The sequence below is a fragment of the Patagioenas fasciata genome, chromosome 2, assembly GCF_037038585.1.
Source record: "Patagioenas fasciata isolate bPatFas1 chromosome 2, bPatFas1.hap1, whole genome shotgun sequence".
Taxonomy (NCBI): Eukaryota; Metazoa; Chordata; class Aves; order Columbiformes; family Columbidae; genus Patagioenas; species Patagioenas fasciata.
In genome coordinates this window covers 39,067,873-39,095,686 of record NC_092521.1, presented here as the reverse complement: position 1 = coordinate 39,095,686, position 27,814 = coordinate 39,067,873, and the positions used below count along the sequence as shown (strand labels likewise).

The 27,814-nt window shown below is 38.4% G+C and overlaps 1 protein-coding gene across 5 annotated transcripts in view; it reads left to right on the top strand.

The window, feature by feature from the left end:
- Window positions 1-27,814, top strand: part of NKAIN3 (sodium/potassium transporting ATPase interacting 3) — a 362,790-nt gene that overhangs the window by 160,249 nt on the left and 174,727 nt on the right. For all 5 annotated transcript variants that reach the window (XM_065832178.2, XM_071804083.1, XM_071804081.1 and 2 more), the window contains 2 exons: window positions 12,412-12,549; window positions 22,025-22,105. In XM_065832178.2, coding sequence (XP_065688250.1) covers window positions 12,412-12,549; window positions 22,025-22,105 — 219 coding nt within the window. The remainder of the gene's footprint in view (window positions 1-12,411; window positions 12,550-22,024; window positions 22,106-27,814) is intronic.

The window sequence follows — 27,814 nt, the reverse complement described above, 5'->3', positions numbered from 1 at the left end:
TTCTCCAATAAACCTATAATTCATTTTTCAATGAATTTAGTACTCGCTTTCCTCTGTCTCTTTCTCTTTTCTCTTCACAGAAGCAGCAAAAGCTTTGAGAGACAATGCAGAAAGCTTTGTAACCTGTAACCCCCTATTGATAGTTATTCATACAGTCAACTTTGTTGATGAATTACTTTAGATAATATGAGGTCAAAATAATTGTCATGCTGCTATTCAGTCCTGTCCTTTTCTTCCCCTTAGTGGGAAAGGTTAGAAAAAGAAAAGAAAACAGTTACCCTACTTTTTGTTGATAGCAGCTGGCAAGAGGATGCTCATGGGATGCTGTATATGTGTCCAGGCTGCATGATAAGACATTTGATATTAAAGTGTGGTACTTGAAAGGGAAAAAAAAAGATCTAGTGCAAAGATCATTCCACACAGAACTATTGGTGGCTCACATCCAGACAGTTACCTGGATCTGTAGGAACTAGGAGATGCAGGCTGGTATATGCCAGTCCACATCCTGCATGATGTTTTGGGAATTTGTAGGATTTCAGGATACAGCAGGCAGAACTGCTGGAAGCATTAGATATTCATGATTATGCAGAAGAATGAACAAAGAGCAGCTTTGTATTTATTATTTTTTCAGCAAGGGGTTTGGACATCTGCTCTGAATGTTACGGCCTTTGGTTCAGTTGGTTCAGTTACTTTGGTTTACCTTCCCAACGACAGTGTAAATTGACTTGCTCAATTATAATGTCATGAACAGTCTTGCTTGACTTGCCTGAAAAGAATGAGGTGGGCTGCTTGTGGGGTTGAGACAGAACTCTGAAGGGAGACAAAAAAGACAAAAGTAAATAAGACTGTTTAAGAGACTCAGGTCAATTTGATACTCACTAAATACATTTTCTTCTCATTGAAGAAAAAAAAAAAGCAACAGCCTTTTCAGCACATGGAACTGACAAGGGCATCCTCTGTCCTCATCACAACCCTGCTTCTTGGCCAAAAAACTCATGAGGTGGAAGGAGAATGTTGCCATGCTGTAAACAGGGAAGGGCTTCTATCTGGTTTGTGTGGCAACATTAAATGTTCCAGTATCAGAGAGTTTTCTTGTCAAACCCATACACACTGAAGAAGTCAAAGAGGCCATGATTGTTGCTAGTACGCTTGAACTTGGCATTTGATAGCAAATGAATGAACTGCAATACAGGGATTGATTTAGACACATTGCCAGACTTCTGAGCCTGTGCTCTTGTGCATCTGGCGAATCTAAGCAGATGCAGTCTCTCTCGCGTCTGTTTTTGCATAGCTGGGACTCAAGTGAGGCACTAGAGAGAAGTTTTCTGGGGAAAGAAAGAAAAAGTTATTCAGGCAGACATCTGCATCCCTCCCTGCTGTGAAAAGAAGCTCTATGCTGTGGCTCAAATTAGGGGTAACAGGCAGCACATGATTTTTATTACTTTGCTGCCTTGGTTTAATGCTTTGTTTTGCCTGGTGATTTAAGATATGCTGCCTCTTTGGAACCACTAACTAAACCCTAACAGAAGATGCACCATCCTGTGGGAAACCTTATGCTTCACAAGATCTGGCATGAGTCAATTTGTGCCATTCAGTGTTTTATGCCAAAGCTCATTTCAAGCTATTTGACTCAGTTAAACTTGGACCTTGAACAAACTGTCCAACTCGCCCAGCTCCTTCTGAACTCTGAACATGTCTCTTCCTTAGTCTTGGAAGGAGGGCTCCATCTTTAATTTCTGTCTTCTTTTGGAGCCTACATTAAAACCCTGAGGTTCATAGGGCAATAAAGAGTCCTTGGTGTATTTCATAAGAGTAGGGGGTTGTTCTTTGGCCAGAAGTAACATGCCATTCATCTACTAGAGTCTCTAAATACTGTTTTGCCTATTTACCTTACAGGGATTTCAATTCATCTCATGCCTTGCAGTTTGGGTGCCCATCTCAGCCCTTCTCCCTTTACATGCCCACAGTCTGGCTGTTCGTGCTGGGGATGGACTGGGCACAGCTCCTGCAGCAAGTGTTCCCAGCTTTTCCTTTTTCTCTCTTTTTTCTCTATTTTTTTGGCTGGATGCCCTAAACATCAGAAACTAGGAGGGATCTAGGACTGTTATCAAGTGCCATCATCATCAGTTATCTCCTTGCCTTACCTACTATGCCTTGGGAATTCAAAGTAGTAGTAAACATTTTCATTTCTCACTATTGTTAGTTACTCAAAAAGTGCTTTACTCCACCATTTTTATGCAGTGATTGAAGAATCACAGAATGTTATGGATTGGAAGGGACCTCGAAAGATCATCTAGTCCAATCCCCCTGCCGGAGCAGGAACACTTAGATGAGGTTACACAGGAAGGTGTCCAGCTGGGTTTTAAATGTCTCCAGAGAAGGAGACTCCACAACCCTCCCCGGGCAGCCTGTTCCAGTGTTCTGTTACCCTCACTGAGAAGAAGTTTCTTCTCATACTTAAGTGGAACCTCCTGTGTCCCAGTTTATACCCATTGCCCTGTGTCCTATCATTGGTTATCACTGAGAAGAGCCTGGCTCCATCCTTGTGACACTCACTCTTTACATATTTACAAACATTAATGAGGTCACCCCTCAGTCTCCTCCAAGCTAAAGAGACCCAGCTCCCTCAGCCTTTCCTCACAAGGGAGATGCTCCACTCCCTTGATCATCTTTGTTGCCCTGCGCTGGACTCTCTCCAGCAGTTCCCTGTCCTTCTTGAACTGAGGAACCCAGAATTGGACACAATATTCCAGATGTGGGCAGAGTAGAGGGGAAGGAGAACCTCTTTCGACCTACTAACCACGCCCCTTCTAATACACCCCAGGATGCCAGCAGGAAGAAGCCTGCAAAGGTACACAGATTTACTGAATGTTTTCAAATGTGAAAATAAATGAAAAAAAACTCACCTTACAGTTATGAGAAGTTAGGATTTGAAGATGTGAAGGGTTATAATGGTGTGGCAAATAAAAGTTTTCTTTTGGATTAAAGCCACCTCATATGTAACTTGATATAATTATAAAGAAGACAATTTAATTTGATTTTCCCATTTCTCTAGTATCCTTTGACAAGGACTTTATCATTCATATAAGGTAGAAGTCTTTAAAGATCTTTAACCTGTAACCATCTCTTACATTGTCTTTTGCTGGATGTGTGCTGGCATTTAAATGAAACAACCCAGGGAGTTTTAAATGCCATTATAAGCACATACATTCCAGCTGTTTGCAGGATTCTATAGGTCAACCAGTCAAGGCGCTTGACTTCAGTGTTTTGGGAACAGTTACAGCTTCATTGGAGGGTTGAAATTCAATCTTAAATCACTGTACTGTAACGACTTGGCACTATGGAGTTTTATGACAATAGTTGGCTTCTCCCCTGCCCTGTTCAGTACAGATGTAGCAGTCAGCCTCAGGTATATCACACTGGCACCTATAGCATTCTGGGAAGTGAGACAATTTTATGCCACCTTTTATATCAGTGCAGTCAGGTGACCCTGCAGAATAAATATGAACAGACTCTTCCATGTTGATGAGATTTCGAAATTATTTACTGTTGCCTTTCTTGAGCCAGGTCCTCCAGCCTTGCTGCAGCCATAGCGTGTTTTGATTTCTGCAGTTTTGTCTAAGTCAAAACTAGAGGCTCATGCTCAGTTTGGTGAAAGTGCACAACATCCTCATATCAAAACCATCAGTCATAAGCTTCTTGCACATCAGGGGTGTAGCTGCAAGTCTTTTCTAGTATACAAAAACATTTTTCTTTTAAAAGTTGCCTTTGCTTTGTGCCTGTCTGATAGTTTAAATATTGATATTAAAAATATATATATTTGTTAAGATGTGAAGAAAATGAGCTAAGGAAGAGAACCCTTTCAGCATCTTATGATTAAATCTATAGATTTCTAAGATATGGCATATAGTAGCTCTCCTTCTTATGCTATGAACCAAATTCTCAGATGAGATCAACTGCTTTGCCAGTCTTTTAGTGGTGGCTGGCTCTGAGACTTTCAAAAGTAATTGAACATACCTGCTCACTACTTTCCTTCAGCAATTATCAAAGAACGGCTCATAAAGTATTGAGGAGTGCCACATTTCTAGCTCTAAATATTTTCCATGTGATTTGACTAGTGAGTAAGAATAACAATAACTGGTGAAAGGCAACATAGACTCTTATAAAGAAGGACTTTGGGTTTGGTTTTGGGTTTTTATTGGTGTTTGGCTTGGGTATTTTGTACCTGTCTTTCTTTTCCTTGTTTCTATGCCTTGGCTTTCACTAACCTTGGCTTCTGCTCTTTTATTGAGCTATTTCAGCATATATATTTCTTTTACATTATATTTTGTCCAGTGTTACAGCTACTCAAGTGACAGCCAATTACCCATCTTTCTGACTAGCACTGCAAAAGCACTTTTGATATTAGATCAGTGGAGTTTTTTTCTTCTTTGACAATTACTTGTCAGAAAGCTAGCAGTTTCTCTTTTGCTCCATGAAACTGAACTTACTTTAAACATTAGTGATATACTCAAAGCCTTCCTTGAAATTTAATGACCTTTATGCCACATAATCTTATAAATGTGTTTAGTGAGCTATTTTAAGGGAGTACTGTCTTAAAATCACCCAAAAGCTAGTATTTCATCTAGAGAAGTGAATTCAGATCATTAAAAATCTAATGGGAATCTCCTTTGTGGTCAGATTGCTTTAACTGCCACTGAGGGTATAAAGAAGTGATTTAAGTCAAATTGTAACATTCGTCATGATACAGACTACCCTCAGCTTTGATCATGAAGCCTCTATTGAAAGGTAGTAAGTCACAGGTAAGGACGCTCTAACCTTTAGCTGAGGGACAGAAACTTGCTAAATCGTTTTCTTCGATCAAGAGCGATCATCTGACACCACCCTTCCACTTCAAATTTAAATGTTCTCCCCTCTGTTACAAACCAGACATTTCTCTCATGTTAAATCTGATGTTCCTTCTTACTGAAGCCAAGCCTGTCAGTAAAATTCGGAAGCTACAGTAACAGTATAAAATGTATATAAAAGTGTTTTATGCTTTACCAATCAGTCTTTGATGCTTTTAATTATTATTTTTGATGACCTTCTTGCTTCAGCTGTTAGATTTTAGCATTTGGTAGATCAATATTTTGATCTCAAATTCTGGGGTTTTGTCCAGACTGTTTCAGTATCTGTATGATGTATTTTTTTTCGCCCTAAATTAGAAAGTACCTGTTCTCCAAAAGAAAAAAAAAAGTAAAAGAACAATGTGAACATGGTGTGTTTGCCTCAAGGTTGTACAAAAATGTTTTCTCAGTGGAACATCTGTCAAGAGAAAGAAAATACACTCCTAAGAGTGCTGGAATGTGAACACAAGGTTTAAGTCAAATCTGGCTAGTTCTAAATATGATCTTGATCCAAGGTCTTCTGTATTTCAGCTGAGTACCAGGCTACAAGGTGGTGTAAGTGGCTCCCACTGCTCCTCTCCATTCCTGCCTTGGCATTGCCCTCTTCTTTGTGCTGGTGTACAGCTTTTTGGGGGTGCATAGTGGTCTGGGCAAAAAAGAAAAAGGGAAGGAAAGAAGGAAGAAGGGAGAAGGGATGGGATGGGATGGGATGGGATGGGATGGGATGGGATGGGATGGGATGGGATGGGATGGGATGGGATGGGATGGGAGGGAAAGGTGAGGGCACAGTTGGGCTCAACAAAGGTGTCCTGGGGCTTCAGAACAGAGGGTACTTATAGCTTCAGGTGGAGTTCCCTGGAGGAGGCTTGGGAACCAGTTCAGTTTTTAACAGGTGCATCCATCAATCTGGAACGAACTGTGTGTGGCATGTTGGATGTGGAAACTATTGGTAATGGTACAAGGAGCAACAGTCCTCAGAGATTTCTCATGTCCAGGAAACTTTCTCTTTCTGAAGCTGCAGGTAAAAATTATGGCAATATGATGAAGCAGAGAGTTTTGGAGAAGACATCTTTATCCTTAGGAACAGTAGTTAGTATGGATGATAAGCTGTACCCTGGCACTTCTCCGGTGATAATTATTAGCAGCATCAGCCAACTCTGAGTCTTACATGCATAATTCAAATATATCAGATAATTCCCAACTTGAACTTAGAATGTGAATGCTCTGGACTGTAATTTCTGGATTCACCATTTTTTGTATATTATTTACATTTTTGAAAGCTGGGTAAACAGTGTCCGTTTGGGAAGACCTAATAATTTGTATCTTCTTTTTCCTAGTTTTAAAATAATTTTTATTCCAAAAAAGGTTTCAAAACTATATAGTTATGCAGTTACTAGGTATTTAATTTTATGACTGCTGTTAGGTTTCCTGAATACAAGTTGGTTAGATATAGAATGGATGCTTTCTTGTTATTGTAATTTCTAGAGATTGTCTTACGTGACAAATTGAAGCAGCTTTTTAATATCAAATGCAGAGTAGATTATACTTGCCCAATTTTGTAAACTCAGTAATTCATAGGGTATCAAATTTGCATATATTTCTACATATCATTAACCTTATATTTTTATATCAAACAAATTCATATCAAGTTTATATCAAGTCAGTTTTAGGTCTTTTCTTGTCTAAAATGATCTGTTATATATGAAACCTCTTTTGTTGATCCAGTGACTCTTTCTATTATGGCTGTAGATCTGTTTATTCATCTCAAACTAACATGTCATTTATAAAAGCTTTTCCATTAAAATATAAAACTGACTGTTATCCAAGAGATTTCTGACAGAAGAGAAAATTGAGTTTTTACACTGAAAAGTTGACTTTGTAAGTCTGCTGTGGTGTCTCATCATTCAGACAGCTTCTGATAGATCTTTTGAAGTATAATAGGACACAAGCATTTAGAGGAGGGGTTTAGTCCGTAGGGGGCATTTGTTGAAGTCTACTCTCAAAAATGTTTTTTTGATTTCTCTATTGACTAAGGACGTCTCAGTAATCTCTTTCTGTAGATCCTATGCATCCTATTGCTGCCTCACCCTTTATTTTGTTATTCCTTCACCATAACCAATGTATGGGGCATTGAGGCTACAGCTGCCCTAATTTTTCAGGATGTTCCAACTGTGCTGCACATCTGGTTGATCCATCTAGGTGGAGAAGCTAGAAATTCAAACAGATGAGCTCAGCTAGACTTTTTACTGCTCTTAACACAAAAGGGCTTGGGCATGGCCAGAAGAGAAAGTTCAGCCCATGTGGCTTTAATGCAGCCCAGTCTTGCAGTTAAGAACGAGATAAATGTGGCACATCTTCATTAAGTGATGTGATACAATCCCATTGGAGCATTTTACTGCTTGTGCTAGTCTCCCAAGTTGTGCACTTTACATTACAAGCTTGTCAGTGCTGATGATGACTAAATAACAAAGTACTCCCTTGGAAGCAGTAATAAGAAATATTATGCCTCCTTTTCCAAGTGCTGTTATGATAAGAAAATGTTGTTTCCTATAAAATTTGATAAATTTTCAGAAGTTCTTCATAAAAGAAATCTTCATAAGTTTTTTGTTTTTTTGTTTTTTTTTTCCACACAACTGGACACAGATTTCACTAAAAACAGATCCCCAATTTTTAATAATTTCCCAAAACTGAAACCTTCCTGTTTTATAACAAGAAATCTTTGGGTTTTCTTTCCACTTTTATGTTAATTGTTAAATAACAGTATTAAACAACAGTTTATGATGGACACTCCCAGACTTTGTCGTCTTAGTTATCACGAGTAGTGGAGGTGCCAGGCTTTCCCAAAATATGCTTGTTAGGAAAGTGATATGACAGTAAATCCCCAGAGGACCTCGGTCCCATTAAGCATACCCCATTTCTCCAGTCTTGAGATCCTCTGCCCTACTAAGTTGACATCTGCTTTCTAGCAATGGGAGAAGTTGAGGCAGGTAATTTTGGCAGCATCTGTCTTGCCTTCAGGGTTCAGGTTTTTTGGCTGCTTTCTGAAGAACCTGAAGTTCTCTTGGGAAATTTTTTGGCTGAGGAAAATGGCATCTCTATCATAAAATGTTTTTGGTGAAAGATTTCAAAGCACTCACATACACATAACTCCAAATGAAACTATGTTTGTCACAGTCTCTGCTCCTTTCTGACTGCACCACATGGCACAGGTTAGTTTGGTGGACACTTGTGGCCACTGAGATTTGGGGTCTGTGCAAAAAAAGATAGTACTGGTTCTGCATGTCTGTGTAAAAACAGCCTGTAATTGTGTACAGCTATCTATTTCCCTCCCTTTATTCTGATTATTTCTGTGCAGTGAATTACCTGAATCGCAGACTGGGTTAGGGACTGTTTTTATTCATTTGTACAGAGCTAAAAAGTCTGTCATCCCGAGCTCTGCTTGGGGACTCTTGGGTGAAATACTAGACACAGGAACGACAGCACTTACATACTTTCTTTATTTAGTGCATATTGCTCATGGTATAAAGAAAGTAGAACTTAATATGTTTCCTCTACCATTATAATGAATTAGTATTTTTTTAACTTCTATCTGTGCTGTCTACAAGAAGGTTTCATAATGTAAAAGAAGGTAGCCATTTCAGTAGGATAGACATGCCTCCTACCTCTTTCTTTTCTTTAGATTTTTTCCTAAACTAATGTATTCTGTGGGCTTTAGGGATGAGACAAATTACTCTGCGTTGGCAACAAGAGCAAAATTAATGAGACTCAGCTGCACAGGAAAGTCTCACTGCAGAGCCTGATGGTGAAAGCACTTGTTAGGGGGGAAGGAATGGTGCTGTATGTTTGGCATCCTGCTCCCAGGACTCCTTTGGCATTTTACTTTCTGTCACTGTATATAAAAATAAAGAGCGAGCCCTGCAGGCAAAGAATGCAAGCAACTCTCCCAATTGTGGATAAATGCCACAAGCAGTAGGCTGTAGACTCATGTTTCTCCTTGTGCTCTCTTTTTGACTCCGTGAGTACAAATTTTTAATTTTTGGCTAGTGACACAGCTGCAAGGATAAGCTCTTCTCTTTGGTATCCTAATGGATAGGAGGTGGGAGGAGAGTAATAGACACCTCGGTGGGTACCAGGAGAGGAAATTGAACCTTATTTCTCTGTGGTGGGTGCCTTTACCATCATAGCCGATAAAAAGACTAATAATTTTTATACATCTAACTACTGTGCATATACACATTTGTACAACCATTTTTGGGAAGATGCTTGTGGCTGCTTTGGAATTCTGTGGGATCCCAGTCCTGCCAGATGTTCTCTGAGCTTGCTTGTCAGATAGCAATGAGGTGCAATGAAGGTAGAATTTGTATCTGATCCAGTTTAGGCATGAGTGGAGTCCCAGGTCCGTTGGCATGGGTCTGCTGGCAAAGTACAGTGGCTCTGTTCATTGGCATCTCAGTCCTGTCTTTTGGGTGTTTAAGGTGCTGATATACGTGGCTTTGAAACGCTGCTCCTAAAGACCATTTTAAGAAGGGACACATACTAAAGAGCTTCATTCGTATCTATGCTGCAGGCTTTTGTCTTTCAAGACTACATAAAATGTCTGTGAGAGTAGGGCAACTGTCTCTTACAGCAAACCATCTGTGTGAATGAATTTCTTCAATACTCTGACCAAGCCCTATGCTCTCTATAACAGCAAATTCACATGTGCCTGGGGAAGAATCCAGGCAATAGCATGTCATTGTGGGTGCTAGCGAGCTGTTAGAGTCCTCCACCAAGTTAACCGGGCTCACTGCCACCAGTGGTCTTCCCAGACAGTTCATCCCCGCCCAGGGACCATTTTAAGTAAGCAGGTATGTAATTTGTGCACAACTGCCCTGTTTCAGAGCCAAGGACATTTTACTGGAAGAAATTCTAAGCCAGTTGCCTTCAGTGCTGGGAGTGTTATAGGACACACTCAATTTATTGATGCAGGTGAACACGTAGGCTATGTGAGAGTTTCAATGAATGTCAGGGCAGAGGTGGCTCATGAGGAGATCCTAGTCTGATCAGGTATCTCCATCATCTGCTCACTTGGTAATGTTTTGGCTCCCGGCAGAAGGCACATTGTCTCTGAAAAATTGTGATCTGTAGATTATTTAGGTGCCTTGCTGGTCCTGGGAGATTTCCACTCATAGTGGTGGGAATGAAACAGGCTCTGGCTCTGGTCATGGATGTCATAAATGTATTCCTATGTGATGCAGGACAGAAGTCTTGGTACGTTGTTGCTAATACCATAAACTGTGAGTTCTGCCTGTGCCAAAGAGTTTTTGAAACTGTCTACCTTCTCACACATGGAATTTGGGGCACCCTTGTACTGTGCTGTGTGATGTGTTCTGTGTTTTAGGGAAGCTACAGGCAGGGGTATTCCCAAACGTGAGATCACCTGAATTGCACATTAGAGAGTGGCTGAAAAAGGAAGTGATTCTGAGGTGTCCCTAGTGAAGTCCCAACTAAGCCATTATTGTGATGCTCATGAGTCTCCCACAAGGCAAAGGTGTTACAAGAATGGCATCAGGGTCACTGTTGTCATGTACCAGTTAGGACACCCACATACTTTCAGGAGGGTGACACCACTGGGCACTGAAATTCCATCTGAGGTCCATGTAAATATATAATTTTTTTGATTTGGTCATTAACTTCTGTAATTCTTTTCCATGTTGAGAGAAGAAAACTGATTATTGATCCAGATGGTATAGGACAATGAGCTGAAAGAAGGGAGTGCAGTGTGAAGAAAACAAGGTAGATAGCTAATGCTACCTGAGCCAACAGCTTCACTTGCTGGGAGTAGTGTTCCCTCTGAAATTCTCTCTTACTTAGAGCATGAAAGAATATAGTTTCTGTTAAGATAGCAACATTTTACATGTCCAAGAGAATAATATCATTTTAACATTGTCAGCTGTGTGATAATTTTTCATTCATATGTACTGGGCCAGATGTCTAGCTAATAAAAGTCTATGCAACTTCACTGATTGTAGGGGAGCTGCACCGAGTTGATGATTCAGCCTTTGTTGATTTATCATATTTATTAACCTCAGCATAGATGATGTGGGTTTCATGACTGGTATAAGGGATTATTTTTGTCCAGAAAATATGGATTCTGCTCTCAGTGACACCTAGCCCTGTCTTTTAGGTGAGGGTTGAACCTGGCCATTGTGTGTAAAATGAAATATTTTATGTGAAATACAATATATGATAATACTTTGGTTGGTATTCATAGGTCCATGCTTACTCCATCTGTCTCAGTTATAAATATTTTGCATGCGTATTTCAGTAAATTTTAGGGTTTTTAACAGTGTAGTAAAATCAAGTAGATATGTAATAAATTCTGGCAAGCACAGAAACTCAATTGTTTCTCAGTAGGGTTCTGTTTAGCTGCTCAAAAATGTCTTGCTATAGTTGGAGAAATATTGAACTAAGTTTAAATTTCAACAAATGTGCTGCTGAGAAAGTTAATTTTAGTATCTTTAGAATAATAGACTGGATTGTCAAAAATGAGTAGCAAATGGGTTTGCAGAAGAATCTTAATTTGTCTTTTTAAAAAATTTTTTGCCTAACATTCAGAAACGCAGGATCACCTAAGACCCACATGCTGCTGCAAAGATGAAGGTTGATGTCTCTTAGCTTCCTTCATTTCCACACCTGACTAAATCCACCTCCAACAGTGGGAAGGAGGCCATTAGGCTGCCACCATGTCTTTCTGATTTGCACTTGCCCAAAGTAACTACCAGCTTTTGGCAGAGTGCAGATAACTCATTTGGCTGTTGGTTTTGAATCAGCTTACTCCGAGGTGTTCCAACTTTTTCTACAGCCTTTCACTCCCTGAGCCTACCTCCATGCCTCAGGTAGCGAGGAGGTCCCAGCAGTCTTCCTTAATTCCCACATTAGAGGACTCCCAGGAATGTAGCCAATAGCCACATCTAGGTCTTCTCTGAACCTTGTCTGCTCCTTTTGGCCCAAATCTCTCTGCTTTAGGAATACATTAAGAAACTTGGAGATAAGTCTAGTTGAGACTAAATCTGAGAAAACTAAGACATGGGCAAGAGAGGGAGCATGATGATACTTCAGTAACAATAGCAAGGTTCTCATGGCTTTGCCCAGTCTAGATGAGCTTCTGTTGAAGAAAAATTTTGTATTTAAATAAATATTGTCAAGCCTTAGAGTTTCCAGCACGTAATAATAAAGTAAAACTTGTCTCCAGTTGGTTTGTGGTGATATTTTTTGTATTTTGTGAAGGCTTTACAAATATTTTCTTAAATTGAAGTTTTTTCCAAGTGCTTTTTCATTATAGAAGACCCATATGTTGACTAGTAGCTATATTCAGACACCAGTGTACTAACAATGCTGACAAGGGTTACACACAGGAACCATAGTCTCAGAATTTTGCCATGCTTTTCTCTGGTGAAGCCTGATGTAAGTGAAAAAATGTGTCAAGTGTTCTGTCTCACTCATAATTAAAAAGTGGATGTTCTGTTTATGTGTTTTTTTACAGCTGGCAGCATTAGAGAGACAGATCTTTGACTTCCTTGGTTTCCAATGGGCTCCTATCCTTGGCAATTTCCTACAAATAATAGTTGTCATTTTGGGTTTGTTTGGAACCATCCAGTTTAGGCCTCGATATATAGTCGTGGTAAGTTCCATTTATTATCTATGATTTTTTTGCGTTTGGTTTTAAAACCTGTCAAATTACATAGCAGAATTTTCTTGGTTTCAAAACAGCAGATGGTATTTTTGTAGAAACTTTAGAGGTCTCCATGTCTTTTTGCAAATTTAGGACTACTGAGTGGCATTTCTGAGATTTTGGAAGCTATAATGAATGGGTAACCTAGAGACAGCACTGCCAAAATTATGACTGTGATACAAGTTCTTAGTAAGATTCTCTAAAGAATGAAATACCTAGATGGGTCATGGGAACATCTACAATAACACTATGCATAAATGAAGGAAAGAAATACAAATTGTTGTTCTCTTTGCAATAGACAAGCAGAATCAATGGTCCTTTTAAGAAATTGTAATAGTGAAGTTATACTTATCTATGTCTTCCTCTTAAACAGGGAGAAGCAAGGATTCTAGAAATTCCTTTGGTCCTATGATCCATGTGTTCCAAATAAATTTCCTTCTCACATATAACTTTGCCAAACCTTTATTTATGGCCTTGACTCTAAATGGTTGTAAATTGTTTCTGATGCTTGTAACTTGAAGCCTCACGGATTTTTTTCACCTGTTTTCAACATAATCAGGAATGAAAAAACTGTGAAGGAAACTGCCAACAAAACATATCCCTTTTCCTCCCCCACAGCCTCTCCTGAATGGATGAATATTATGTCTTTACCTGGCAGAGTCTGTATCTGGAACATTTGAGTCGTGTTGTCAGTAATAGATTTTAAGAGGCTAAAGTTATTTTTTTTTCCTCATAAAAGAGTGAAATAAATGTCTGCTGGGGAAAACTCATTAAATAAATATTTAAAAACCTTCATCTTTTATAGTCAATCCTGGAATAATGTAATTCTTTGTCATGTTTTAAAAGGAAAAAAAAGTGAACAAAAAGCACACCCATGGTTCTTTATACTCATATTAGCTAAACTTCACAAGCAGACTATAAGTAATTGAAAATGGATTGATGTAAGTAATAGCACTTTTATCTGTTAACTGTGGTTGAAGAACTGGGCAGCAGTGGGTAAACATCCACATCTTGATGACTCACCTTTCTGCTTCGTGTTCTCCATTTTATACATAAGACATCCAAAGCAAGTGAGGGTAAGCATCTGTAAAATGACACAGGAAATTTGTGTCCGAAGTACAACACCACAAAAATCTCTTGCCCCTCAGGTTCAGTACTGCTGTTCAGTGGTGGAAGCTCTGCTTTAGTTTTCAAATGGAACACAACAGATGTTGACTGTTTCTGTATCTTTTCCAATGTACATGAACATTTGAGACTATATTAAAGTTGGTTTAAGGTAGAGTTAGAAATCTCATAATTACAGAAAGAAGCGCCTCAACAAGACACTTTATCTTCAGATTTAACTGAACTCACATTCTGATTTAAATTTAAACGTATCTTTAAGAGCTCAAGCTATAATAGGAGCAAATACTCACTACTTGGGAAGATCAAGACTTTAGAGCAGGTTCTGTCCTTACTAATGCGAGGTTCCCAGTGAAGTAGGAATAGCTTGAGCCAAATCCTGAAGTCTGAAGAGTGAAAGGACACCACTTGTCTGGAACCAGCCTCACGGCTCAACACCAGCAGAAGGGGGTAGCTTGCGCACCTCCTTATTCCCACTGCTCTCTCTGGCTGAATACTTCCCAAACCCCCTCCACCAATTCTGGCAGCAGTTAACTGGACCCTTCAGTGAGCTGATTCAGTCTGAAGCTGTCAGAAAACCAACCTAGCAAAAACTGGGGAGTTTTGTGCTAGACTGGTGAACTGAATCCAATCTGAGAGGTTCCCAGTGAGTGCCAGGACCAGCATAAGGCAGTGATTGGGACTGTGCAATCGAGAGCAGCAGTGCGGAGGGGAGAGGAGGAGATGCAAGTCCTTCCTTATTGCTATCTGCAAGCTTGTCAGTTCAGCCTCTTGTCTAGCTTCACCCTCAGGCTGAATTCAGTGAATACCTCAAGCCAGCATAAGCAATAATCCTCCTTTTGCTCAGCTGCTACCTTCAGTCCCTGTTCTGTTCCTTCATTTGCACCAGCACAAGCATCCATTCAGCCACATGGTAAACTATCAAATGAAAACAGATACAGCTGAAAAGCAAGCATTTTCTTTTTCCAATGTTAATTTAAGTGCTGGTCCCCTCTCTGACCTGTTTTTCTTGTTCCAGAAGAAGGGAGAAAGTGTGAGAGGGGAAACAGGAACAAGTAGCCAGAGGACAGGGAAAAGTGCTTGGAGTCTTTCTGCAGCAGTGCAGGATTATACCAGCTTAACGTGCTCATTGAGCTGTAGCCTGAGGATCTTCCAGGCTCTACCTAACACATGCTTACTAGAAACTGTGCTTTAGGGCTATCCAAACCACAGCTGGGCTTTGCCAGCTGTCCTCAGGAGCCCCAGAGTGATCTGCTGTACAGAGAGCAAAGACCCCAGCTCCAGGCTGTCTTCACTAAGGCAAAAGGGAATCTGAAGTCATCTCTCCTGAGGAAGGACATAGACTGCCACCCTGTTTCTGAAACCCTTTAGAAACAGTCCACCTGTTAAAGCAGGAAACTTTTACTGCTGGCTTCAAATATGAAGTCTGCTTAATGCAAATCTTCAGCAAGGTCCTGAATTTCAGTATTGCTTAAAGAAAATGCAGAGAGATTTCTTACCAGGCTCTGAGTAGTGAACTGGGCTCCAAATTAATTGAGAAGCTTCATGGGCTTCTGAGTCCATAGCTGCACCTTCAACCATATCTAAGCCCCTGGATGTGTTAGTGGTTGGTGTCCCACATTATAGTGAGAATTTGGTACTGTGGCTTTGGCAAAATAAATACGTTGAGTCATGCTTTTATGTACTGTGATTGGTTCTGGTTTAGCTTAAGCTAAATCCACTTTAACAGGAGAAGTAACCAAATACTTCAAGAAAAGTATGTGTAGTATCCATTGTCATTAACTTAAGACTTCCCTGGAAATCAGCTTCGTTAGTGCAGATGATCCCATCAGAATATAAAAAGAGAGAGAGAATCATGTCAGATACAAAAGTTTACTTCTGTAAACTGTCTACACAAAATTGATTTGGCACATGAGCGTGCAAATTGTCCCCATTATATTCTGTCATACTCTGGTAGGGATCTTGACTTAAGCTGACCAGCTCTAGGGTCCTTGGTTTGACCTGAAAAGAATGTCTTTAATCTGTCTTCTATGTGATGAAGGCTATGCCTGAAGGTTTCCCTGACAAGAGAATTTGCACAAAAGGTTTCACTTTGCCATCCTATCCTGCATGCGTCATGTTCTCTTCTCTTCTCTCAAAATTTAACATACGTCAGGAATGGGAAAGTAGGTGAATAAACATGTTACATGTAGGGATATGACTTGAAGGCAATCTATAGTCCAGTCAAATATGAGACTTGTTCTGCAGGCACAAGTAAGCAGGTTTTTCTTGCAGATACTTAGAACTGAAGAGCTCGGAGAGGACTGTGCTGGAAGCTGGATAAACACAAAAGCAGTTGGATGCTTCTAACTTTTCCGCTGTAATTAAACCCAGGCAAGCTAGTTTATCACTAGCATTTAATGACTACATAACTGCAGTTTCTTTGACAGCAGTATGAGCATGGCCATTGTAAATTAGAAGTCTGAATAAAGAAATGAGTTTTGCGTCACAGTTTGAGTGATACAAGATTTAGTCTGAGAACTTTCTGTCAAAAAAATGGTCCTTCAGATACAGGAGTATAAGGATGGTGATTCTGAAATAAATCTGGAATTTCACTTGTTCACAGATCAAATTCTGAGTCCTCAGAGCTTAGGAAACACACAGAGAGAGGGAGCAACAGCACTCACTCCAAGTGTCCTAATTATTTTGAATCCAATAATTATTTCTAATAGTTTTGTATTAATTAGTAATTTAGATCAGCTTCTGCGAACAATTTGTCCTGTAACTAAGCGGATGTGCTGTTTTCAGTACTTGAATATTTTGTGGCTGAATGAAATCAGTTCAAAGTTCCCAGGAGACATAAAAGTGTAGAAATGATTACTAATTTTCCCATATTAGCTCATTTGAAACTTATCCAAACATTTGCAAAGAAGAAAAAACAGCTAAATTTCAGTTCTAACTACATTGTAACAGATCTGTCACACAGGTCCAGAGTTCTGCTGTGATCCATTTTCGTGTGCATGCTTTTCCTTTCTTAATAGAATTTGCTATTACCAGCAAGATTTTCAGTCTGTTAAAATTGATTAAAGATGATGACAGGATACTTGTTAAAGCTGGTTGGTGTTTTTTTCCCCCTCTCCTACTTCTGATATGGGACTTCAAAAGACTTCTGAACGATGAGTCATATAGCTAAGATTGCACAAACTTGAACATAAATGTATTCATGAAGAGTGAGAGATGAAAATAATACACTTAAATAGGGGGAATATAAAGTGGAAATCTCTGTTTTGCTTGCTTTAACTTATTCCATTAAATAATATGATATATAGGCAATGTGTACACCTGAAAAGCCAGGAGGCAATTTCTTAAAAAAAGAAAAAAACCAAACCAAAACAAAACAGAAGAAAGACTACACAGGATACTTCACACACTATTCAAGCAAATGCTATACAAACACGCTTCCAGTTTCAAACCCATGTGAAATATTTAGGCATCTAAAATTACTCCTTTAACATCTTTCCTGGTAGGTCCTGAGTTGTTACTGTTCCATATTGTTGATTTATGCCACTTTCCTTGTCTTCTTTCACCAACATGACTAAGTAGGGCTCTGTAAGTATTGGTACCTCTGAGGCACAGCCAGGTATTACAGGACAACAAACTGACAACTCAGGAGTTGCTTCCTTTCCTTCGAAGTATCCCTGAGCCAACATTTGTTTGCCCTAATGCCAAGACACTGTCAGAGGAGGTGCTGCACTTTGGATTAAATATACACTTGAGATAGTTTATTCATTAAAGCTAAAATTATTCCACAATCTTTGTAATATTCTGATTCAGAAATTTCCATTTTCTCTCTTACCTTTCAGTTTAAGAAGCCGTCCTTTGCATTTTTCCTTAAGACTTTCTTTTTTTGTGACATTGTATCCGTGATTTAACTCTAGAAGTGGTTGTATTTCACTAGTATATGAAAGGTATCTCTGCATCAGTTTCAATATGACCTGTAGAGTCAGAAGAAGTGTAGAAATATTGCTATTATAGAGAGGCTGGTATTGAGAAAGAAGATCTGAAAGGAACCAACTGGGTTGGACAATAATTTAATAGACATTTAACCTGTAAGGTTTAGGGAGTACTCTCTTCACATAACTTAAAAGATGCAAAATGCTTTCTCACATGGCATAGTGTACAATCCTTAGTGCAAAAGACCAAAAGCAAGAAAGAATACATGGGAAAAATCAGCAAATATTATCACCAGTGTCCTGGGTTCTTCCAGCAGAAGGAATTTGTTAGGCAAAAATGTCCAGATGGCTTTTAAGTAGTGTATCATATGGGCTATAAAATAATATAAAACAAGACTAACAAAAAACCCCAAATGAACAAGCAACAACAACAAAACAAACAAAAACAACCACACCTGTGTTCAGGACACAGGGCAAGAGAAGTTAAGTGGCAAGTCAGGTGAGGTGCCTTGGGAGTGAAATGAGCCCTGAGGTTCACTGTGAACCTGAAGCTTCAAACTCTGACCACTCCTCCCTTGACAGCAATTGTCTGCCAATGTGTATGACACCTTCCCCTGCCTGTTGTTCCTTCACACAAAGGACAACAACTGGGGATTGCAGGCAATTTCTCTGCTAGCTGAAAGGAGAGGTCTTCCTAATGGATCTGAAAGTTAAACCTCAAGTGGCAACCCAAACAGGTATTAATGTGACGCCACATAATGGTATATTGCTCCTTTTTTTTTACAAAAAAAAAAAAAAACACAACACACAATCCTTGAAGGCATCTATATCTAAATTTACACAAATAATGTTCAGAAAGTAATACAAATTTTTCAGGAAGAAGCACTCAAGTATTAAGAAAAACTGTTATTAAAGCCCTCCTGTGCTATCTTAATGTGATCCTTTTATATATTTGCAGTTTTGAGCCACAAGGATGCATATAGTTGTTTTTTTCTAGGGGCACTTCAGTTGCAATAGAAAGGACAGACTTTTGGGTTTTTTCTGGTGATAGTGGTAGTAGATATAGAATAGAAACTTGATATGCAGAAAATAGAAGACATGGGAAGAATGGGGCATGTGATAGCAAGAACAAAATGATTGCTTTTGTTGTGAAGGCTGCACTGGGTAGCTGAGTTTTATCTCTGCTCTCAACAACCCAAACATTTTTTTGACACAAAGCGAGTCACTTAAAGCAAGCTTCTCACATGCTTTGTTTTCCTCTTGCAGTCTGCATTGTTGTCTTGAGACCCTATGGTCTTATTTGGATAAGTGCTGAATGCTCATCCCTAGGGAGCTGAACACTGAGCTTATAAAGCACTGAATAACCCACATGTTCTGAAAAATGAAGTCCTAAGCATCTCAAGTTGGATGCCTATGATGTATGAATACTTCTGAATGTAATCTCTCCATGTATCAGAACATCATTTGCATTCTGAGTGCTGTATCATTCCTTTATAACATAAAATAAATTAGTTAATGTTTGTGCAGCTCTCAGACAGTACAGTGATGAGCATCTTAGAAAATCTCATGAGGAAATTAATATTCTGTCCTCTGAACAAGGTCTGAGTGACAAAAATAAATAAAATATTGAGCTAGCTGTTCATAGAATGTATTAAGGAAAGCAGGGTCTTTGAAAATAAGAATATACCTATGATGATTTAATTAATGTTTGCATTGTATTGCACATCCAAAAGAGAAAAAGATGACATATGTAACTGGAATCCTGACATTTTCTAATTTTGCTTACTTACTTTTGTCTTTTAAAACTTTTCTTTTAATGTAGCCTTCCATAAGTGCCTATGACGCTGTACAAGGAACAAGTCTACTACTTGCATAACCAATAATATGTGTTTTCAAATGTGGGGCAGAACTTTGTCACTTTTAAAAATTATGGAGCACTAATTACTGAATGTAAATTTATTAGCAATTTATTATTATTCATAAAGCAAATGGAGCTTACATTTCTGTTCCTGCAGTTCAGTGAGAATGTAGGAAGAACATCTCCATACACAGCAACTGGGTTTCAAGGTGCACACGTGCTTTCAGATAATCATTCAGGTTGGAAAAGACCTTTAAGGTCATTGAGTTCAACTGTAAACTTAACACTGCCAAGTCCACCAGACTTTTCATCTCTACTTCCCTTTCCCTAATCCTCATTGTGTATATGGATCTGAACAGGTTCTGACTGTGTAAAACAGCGTAGCTTGGCTTGGGAAAGGACGTTCAGAGAGTTTTTGCCTGGCTGGTTCAGAATTGTCATTGGTCCGCATGGGACAGAATGAGGCCATTAACAGATTTAACTTGGCCTGGCAAATCAAGTAGGTTTCCTGTTGTGATGAGAGATTTCATTCATGAACAGATAAAAAAAAATCTTTCTTGAAAAAGGGAAATCTGAATATTCTGAAATCTGCTTTATACGAGCAGCTGGGCTTGTATTAAGTGTTCATTAATTTTGAACACTCTGCACCTGATGTTCTGAGGACATATGCTGGAAAATCAGGAGCTTATGATGAGTTACTACAAAGTCAGCAAATGTGGTAAAGTGGGATATCCTCTTTTAAGTTAGTCTTATTAATAGAACAGACCTTATGCTGTTCATAGACCGTGGCAGCTTTGTCTATTTCATAATAAACCTGTTTTCAGTTGCCCTTCTCTACAAGCCAGAGGAAACAGCCCAGAAGCATTACTCTCAGTTTGTTTATTAATTATCTACTTCTTTAAGCCATAGCGATCTCTGAACAGCCAAAGTACCTCATAAGAAATTAAATTATACAGAAATGACTATATGCATGTGGAGATAATTCAAGTGGGGAAAAATTTAATACTCTTCACCCGAATCTTTCATTATACATCACCAGGAGGGGAAGGAAGAAGGGAGCATAACCATAAACTGCCCAAGAAAGGCAAGCTGACAACACCTGTGTGATGGAAATGGGATCCAGTGTGCTGAGATTTACTTCAGTATATTGAAGCAAAACAAAAGCATATTAACCTCACCTGATCCCAGTTAATTAGACTTGCAGAGGCACTTAGCAGCAGATCTCCACTGTAAAGGTTGTAAGTGCAGAAATGTGTTTTTCAGGAGGGTTCAGGTCCAGTGTGGCTGAGTGTGTGCTCAGCCTGTCCCACAGAAAAGCTGCTGAGTTACTGGGTGTAGTTTACAGCCATATATAGGTACATAGTGCAGCCATAAGGAAGTTGTGCCAGGCAATTTTGCTGACAATTAAAATGCAAAAGATGGTTTAAGGGAGACAAATTAATCTCCCGTTCATGTTGTGGGTAGAGTATGAGTTCAGACTTGCTCTAGGGTAGGACGATGGAGAAACCAGAAGAGAGATGCATGTGTTCATCTGGTAAGGGTGCACTGTAGTATCAGGTTCATGGCCACAGGGGCTGGAGAAATAGCAAACTATTTTTAATTCAGTTAAAATACCCTTAGTAAAAGACTCTTAAGAGATCAGATTTACCCTTTACCTGTTTGTTTCTTTAAAAAACCCTGAATTATCAGATCAATAATTTCAGCCTGGAAAGGAGAAGGCTGAGAGGTGATCTTATCAATGCTTCTAAATATCTTGAGGGTGGGTGTCTGGAGGATAGGACCAGACTCTTTTCAGTGGTGCCCAATGATAGGATGAGGGGCAATGGACAGAGACTGAAACACAGGAGGTTCAGTCTGAGTATGAGGAGAAACTTCTTTGCTTTGAGGATGCCAGAGCACTGGAACAGGCTGCCCAGAGAGGCTGTGGAGTCTTCTTCTCTGAAGACATTCAAACCTGCCTGGACACATTCCTGTGCGATCTACTCTAGGTGAACCTGCTTTAGCAGGTGGGATGGACTAGATGATCTCCAGACGTCACTTTCAACCCCAGCCATTCTCTGATTCTATAGTAGATCTTCTGTTTTATTTGGTGGTGTTCTGTGTATTTCTTCATAACATTTAAATATTATTTTAATAATACTTGCTAATTTTAATTACTATGCTATTCTGGAATCTCTGTTAACAGAGCTAAATCATGATTTCCTCAAAACCAGTGCTTAAGGCAGCATTTTGGGCTTAGTTGGTATCAGTAGGATGTGTAAAACTGTAAAAATAAATCTGTTTTATTAGCATGTATTTAGAGCAGCAACAGATATTGGATTTGTAATTTCCTATGGTTCTTATGGGACTTCTGCAGGGAGAACTCCTTTTCTGAACTCTGCACTTGTCTGTTCCCAGAAGAACAATGCTTATTGATATCAGTTTTTTTATTATTGATCTACTCAGTATAAAGTCCTTTCATCTTCACATTTTATTTTTCTGTCTTTTTGCTTTCATCCGGCTTTGTGTTTAGTACACGGTGTGGACTGCCCTGTGGGTCACCTGGAATGTTTTCATTATCTGCTTCTATTTGGAAGTAGGCGGACTTTCTAAGGTAGGTCACTTATTCTTTTTCAGGTTTTCGGGAGGGTGTTTTAACAACAGGACTCTCAGATTTTAGCAGGCTGGAACCGTAGAGGAAGAGCGTGGTTGAACATAAAATTTGATCTTGGGAGTTCCCCTCCAATGAGAACGCCAGTGTCTGAGGTTGTCTCTGAGAGTAAATAGTCATCAGTTTGAAGTACATAAATGCAATGAATTTGAATTACAGTTGACTTCTGAAGTACTGTCTTGGGGAAAAAATAAAAATGTTATTCAGTGGAAAGTGTGAGGTCCATTTTTGATTGTTGAAAATCAGACAATGTCATTTTGGTTGAATTTTCAAGTATGAATGAAACACGTATCTGAATTTCTGAGACTACTTTGAAAGCAGCTAAAGAAAATTACTAAGAAGGTTAATATGTAATAACTTGTTGAGCAGATTGGTCTCACAATGAGAATGTTAATTCTTATAAAAATGAATAAATGGGAAAGGATGACTTTTTTCACATCTGAATAAAACTTTATATGATGTATAGTGCTCAAGGCCACTTCGTTCTTTATTCACTCCTCTGATTAGAGCAGAAATGTTTGCTGGAAGTATTAAGTTGCATTCATACAAGGTAGCACTTTTGTTAGCATAGGTTATATTTAGCTTTGTATCTACAGTGAGTTCCATACAACATCTGCAGGTTTTTATCCTCCTACTGGGCATAGATGATATTGATCTTTGTTTATCACATTCATACTTTGATGATTCCAGGCACAGTATGCCCATAGCTCAAGCAGATCCCAGTATTATTAATAGAATAAATGTTCTCGTTATTGCTTGTAGGGTTAGTGATATGAGCTACATCACTGTTAATTCATGTAATGCTTTTAGAGAATTTTGAACTCCACCCAGTTCAGATGGGAACATTTGTAAGGTACATGGCTTTTTGGTTTCAGCATTAAAACTCATATCCTTTGGCTGAAAACAAATAGAAAACTGATGGAACCAATTTAATAGGAAATAAAGTTTAATTTACTCAGTAAAAATTCCATTAGAATTAAAGCTTTCAATGATAGGTTCCTTTGGTGATAAAATTTCACACTGAAAAGCTACAACAGTTTAGTTTTTCTCCAAATACGATGTAGTTCATCAGAAGTCATAGGCTTGATGAGGAGATGAGTACACTTCATAGACAATCAAAATAAATTATTGTATTGCTATGTTCTGACTTAAAACTCTATTAGATGAATGAAAGACCAACACATGGAAGTGATGAATGCCCAAAGTAATTGTTCATTTTCATTATATATAGAGTTTGTATTTTTTCAATCAGTTGGGTGATAACTGGTTTTATAGTGACTATTATATTTTTACAGATAACTAGTGTTTTCATCTAAGTGCGTAAGAAAAGAAGTGAAATTTCTAGTCCAATCCCTGAGTTTGTGAAAATTTGAGTTGCCTTTCCATTGATTGCGTTGTGTAAGGGAATAGCATTGTGTCAGGTGATTATAAACTAGCAGCTATGAACTTAAATCGAGTATCAGTTTCACCAGCATGTCTCTTAACATATCTAAAAAAAACACAAAACAGAGAAAATACTACTAAAGAGTTGAGAAAAATCCTTTTTAGTGTTATGTACTTCAACTGATTTCTGAATTTTGATGAAAGTTTTATCATTTGGTTTGTAATTACATTTGAAAAGTAGTTCCTCAACAAGGTGACAGACACAAATTTATCTCCATTGAAGTTAACTGCTCTTGCACAGATTACATCAAAGGCACCAGTATCAGGACTAAGCTAGTAATGACAGAATCAAGAATTTGTTCAGTAAATCATGGAATTTGGGGTCTATCTAATGCTACTTCTGAAAATTATGCTAGAGATGGTGTAGTCTTCAAGAGACTGAGATCTTTTTTCACCATTTGCATAAAATCCTGGGTATTTACAAATTGATGGGTATTTGAGCTGTTGTAATTGGGACCTACATTTTACCAACATGCTAGCTTAAAAATTTCATCAGTGTTCCATGAAAATGTTCCTGTGTTGTCAGGTGTGATAGAAATGTGCTGTTTGCAAGGTACATTAGTGTGGTTGGTAAATCAAATGCCATCAAAGGCTTTTCAAGGATGCCTATTTTCTCAACATTGAAATCTTGGCAGGGAATATTCGACTTTTTTCATGCTATTGTTCTATTTTTTCATTAAAAATGGGTTTAGTTTCTGAAATGAATGCAGCTTGATTATGATTTTTAACTTCTGTTGACATCCTATCAGGGAAAATTATGGTGCTGTTTGACAGCTGACTGATTTCTGTTGTTTGTTTTTAAGCTCTATCATGTTTATATTTATTCTGACCAGAATTAGTTAAGTGTTGCTTGGAGTCCTGTGAATTTGTTAGGTCTTCAGTCATTAATACTATCAGAAAATATAACTTGGTGCAATAATAAATGGTAATTTTAATTCAATATATTCACACGGAGTATGCATACAATGCGGACAGACTTTCCAAATTTGCTAACAGAAACTGCCCACAGCTGAAATTTTGCTCAAATCTTGTTCTGCAGCAGAAAGGAAGATTTCCTTTGAATATTGACTGTTCGAATTCTGCCAAAAAGTTCCACTGCAGTTAGTGAAAAAATAAGAATGAGAATAAGAAGGATGTGGGTAATTTTGGCCTGTTCCTTGCTGTGAGAGTTTGAAACATTCCTCCTTCAATGATAATGCATAATGTGTGACTTTCCTGGTAAACTGATTATTACTTTTTCTTTTTATTTTATTTTTTTTTTTAAATGAACCGTTTGAGAAGAAATTTAAAGCTTATGGATCTAGTACAACAAGATCTCAAAACTTTTCTGTATGAAAACTTCTGCCACCTACCCTCCCAGTGTCAAATAAAATGCATGTGACTTGATCCTTTTTACTCTTTCAGAAAAGTATGATGTTTCTTCACAAGAGTGACATGGAAAGCCTGTGTAGTTTTAGCTGAAAATATATTTCATGTTTCAAAATAATTTACCATACCCGAATGTCCACCAAAGTTTGTTTTGTAATAATTGGGTAAACCTGAGGGGAAGAAGCTGGTGGGAAGGAGCAGCTTGGAACAGAAGGACTGTGTATAAAGCTGTAGGCTCATTGTCAAGGAATTCACTTTGGTCTTGATCCCTATTCCAATTACTATAATGTTATTTTATATAAAGAGGGAAAGCTTCACAGAAGAGCTTCCTGTGAAAGCATCCCCCAATAACTACAGTATGGTAATAAGGGCAATCTCCTGGGAATAGGATGATGTGGACTCAAGTCTTCCTGGGTGTGAAAGGGAAATGAACCTGGCACTCCCACAGCTGTGTGTTGTAAGTAGAAAGCTAATAAGCAAAGGTTTCCTCTTTAAGCACCTTATAGAAACCAGATAAGTCAAGCTCCTTTCTGGCTTATGTTACAGGTGTACAAATAAGATTTGTATGCTTTCCAGGGCTAAAAAAAGGTATTTGATCAGAAATAAAATAAATATAACCATAAAAATATTCTTTTTATTTGTGTTAACTTAGGGATTTTTAAAATCTTTTCATTTCTGATTTTAGCAGTGCAAAAACTGCCCATATATAATATAACATGACCTTTTAATCCTCCATTGCAGATGACAGATTGTTACATCTATAGATGAGCTCATTAATTGTTTGGATCTCATTCTATGTCTGGAAATGAAAATGTGTTCAGATTGCCACATTTGAGAGTATAGACAATTTATACATGTAAACACAAACACAAATCTCAAGGCAATAAGGGTAAAAAAAATTCTCTAAAGCAGATTTCAAAATAAAGTTTGTCTCTTACCTGATAGAATACCAGAAGCTGTTATTTTAGAGTTTTATATGGTGTTCCTAAGTATGGGCAAAAGAACTTTTAACTTGCATAAGCCAGACCTCCAACCCCAGCAATACGTTCTTTAATGTACTTTTTATTTCACAAAGGAGACCATATTTATTTATTTATTGTGCTGTGTTAGTATTACTGTTATTTGTATCCCTCCAGTATTTCAGATTCAGTATGAAAATAGCTGTATTTATTTGTATTTGTCATTTGCTATTCCTGCTGACACTTTTGATAAACCATTTGTCTGCTTTTTAGTTTATTGTGAGTTAGTGGCGTTTGTTTGCATGTATTAATGTCTTCATTCAGTAAATGTATAGCAGCATTCCAGTACTGCATACACCTTTCCTGTTGTTTGATACACCTTACCTATGTATCTGGGCATCATTGATGAGCCGTTTGCTATGATGTTTCTGCTTATTATGCATAGTTTTTCTGTTGCATGCTTCTTGAGCATGAACTTTGCCTCCTTCTGGGTTACTTTAATTCTCAAGGTTAAGCTCTCTGTCGACCGATTCTTTTATTGCTTTTGACCAAGGATTTGCATGACAGACACTCATATATTCAATAGGAAACTACTTCTACAGTGGATTGTGTTTATTATCTGGTCCTTAGTTTTATTAATAATTTGCTGAATATGTGGCAAAGAAGATTTGGTTGGCAGTCAAGAGAAGCTTTTTAATAATAAGGGCATTGAATAGGATCTAAAGCTGTTACGAAGCCACATCACTGAAAATTTTGAAAAATGAAGTAAAGGAATATGGATATGGGGTGATCTAGGTAACTCTTCTGCCCTGCTAGTTTACTCTGTATAAAAGAGGGTCCGTCAAGATAAAAATCCGAGTTAGTGTCCTTAGATGGCTTAGGGTAGGAGTGTTAAAATTAAAAAGTGAGTAAAAGTTCAAGGCTCAAAACCTCATCTTTAATCAAGTCAGAGTCTTATTAACTTTGGCAGGAGTGGCATTCCAGCTCCAGAGCTTGGGGTATCTCTGGCTTTTTCCCCGATGGGGTGTATAGGGACACAGAAACTGGGGGACCCCGTGGAGGCTTGAAGGTGGCTGATGGAAGCTCTTGAGTGGGTGCAGGTGGGGTTTTGGTGTTCAGCTGTGTTACACCGAGTGGGAGGTGACACTGTCATTGCTGTTCACTCCTGTTACAGGTTAGGCATCTGTTACAGATAAGACTCATGTACTTTCTGTTCTGTTGATGGATTTTTATTTGAACACAAATAATTGCCTTTCACAGCAATGCATCCTTCACTGAGGACAATGTGAGAGTGGTAATAAGAGATTTCTTTGCTGTTGGGCCTGCTGCATACATTCATGTCTGACTCAGCTGAGAATTTTTTCCCCACATACCTCTGACCTTTTGGTCAGCATCTCTCTTGGGCCTTAGGAGACTACATACCCATGGCCTCTTTATTCTTCCCACTATTATATGTCCATTTGCTTCAGATGCTGCCATCAGCTGCAACTAGCTATGATATGCACAATAACAGATCATGCTAAAGCAGTGGATGGAGCTACAGGCATTCTGCAATTTCTAGACATTACAGATGACTGGTTTTATAGCAGTAGTTAAATATAATCTCTCTGTTTGAGCTAATAAAATACAACTTGCAGAAAGTAAACCTGATGAAAATATAGTGGTTTTTTTTTTTTCCAAGGTTTGAACCCTCTCACCTCCTACTTCCTCAACTTTATTATTCCAAAAGGGTTTAAAGAATTGTTGTTTCAAAACTAATGCTCTAGAATCTTCTCTGACATGAAAAATGGAGGAAAGCTAATTTAGTGCTTTTTAAGTTAATAAAAAATTAATATAAAGGCAAAGAGAAACGGACACAGTATAAGTTTTAATGCTTGTGTTA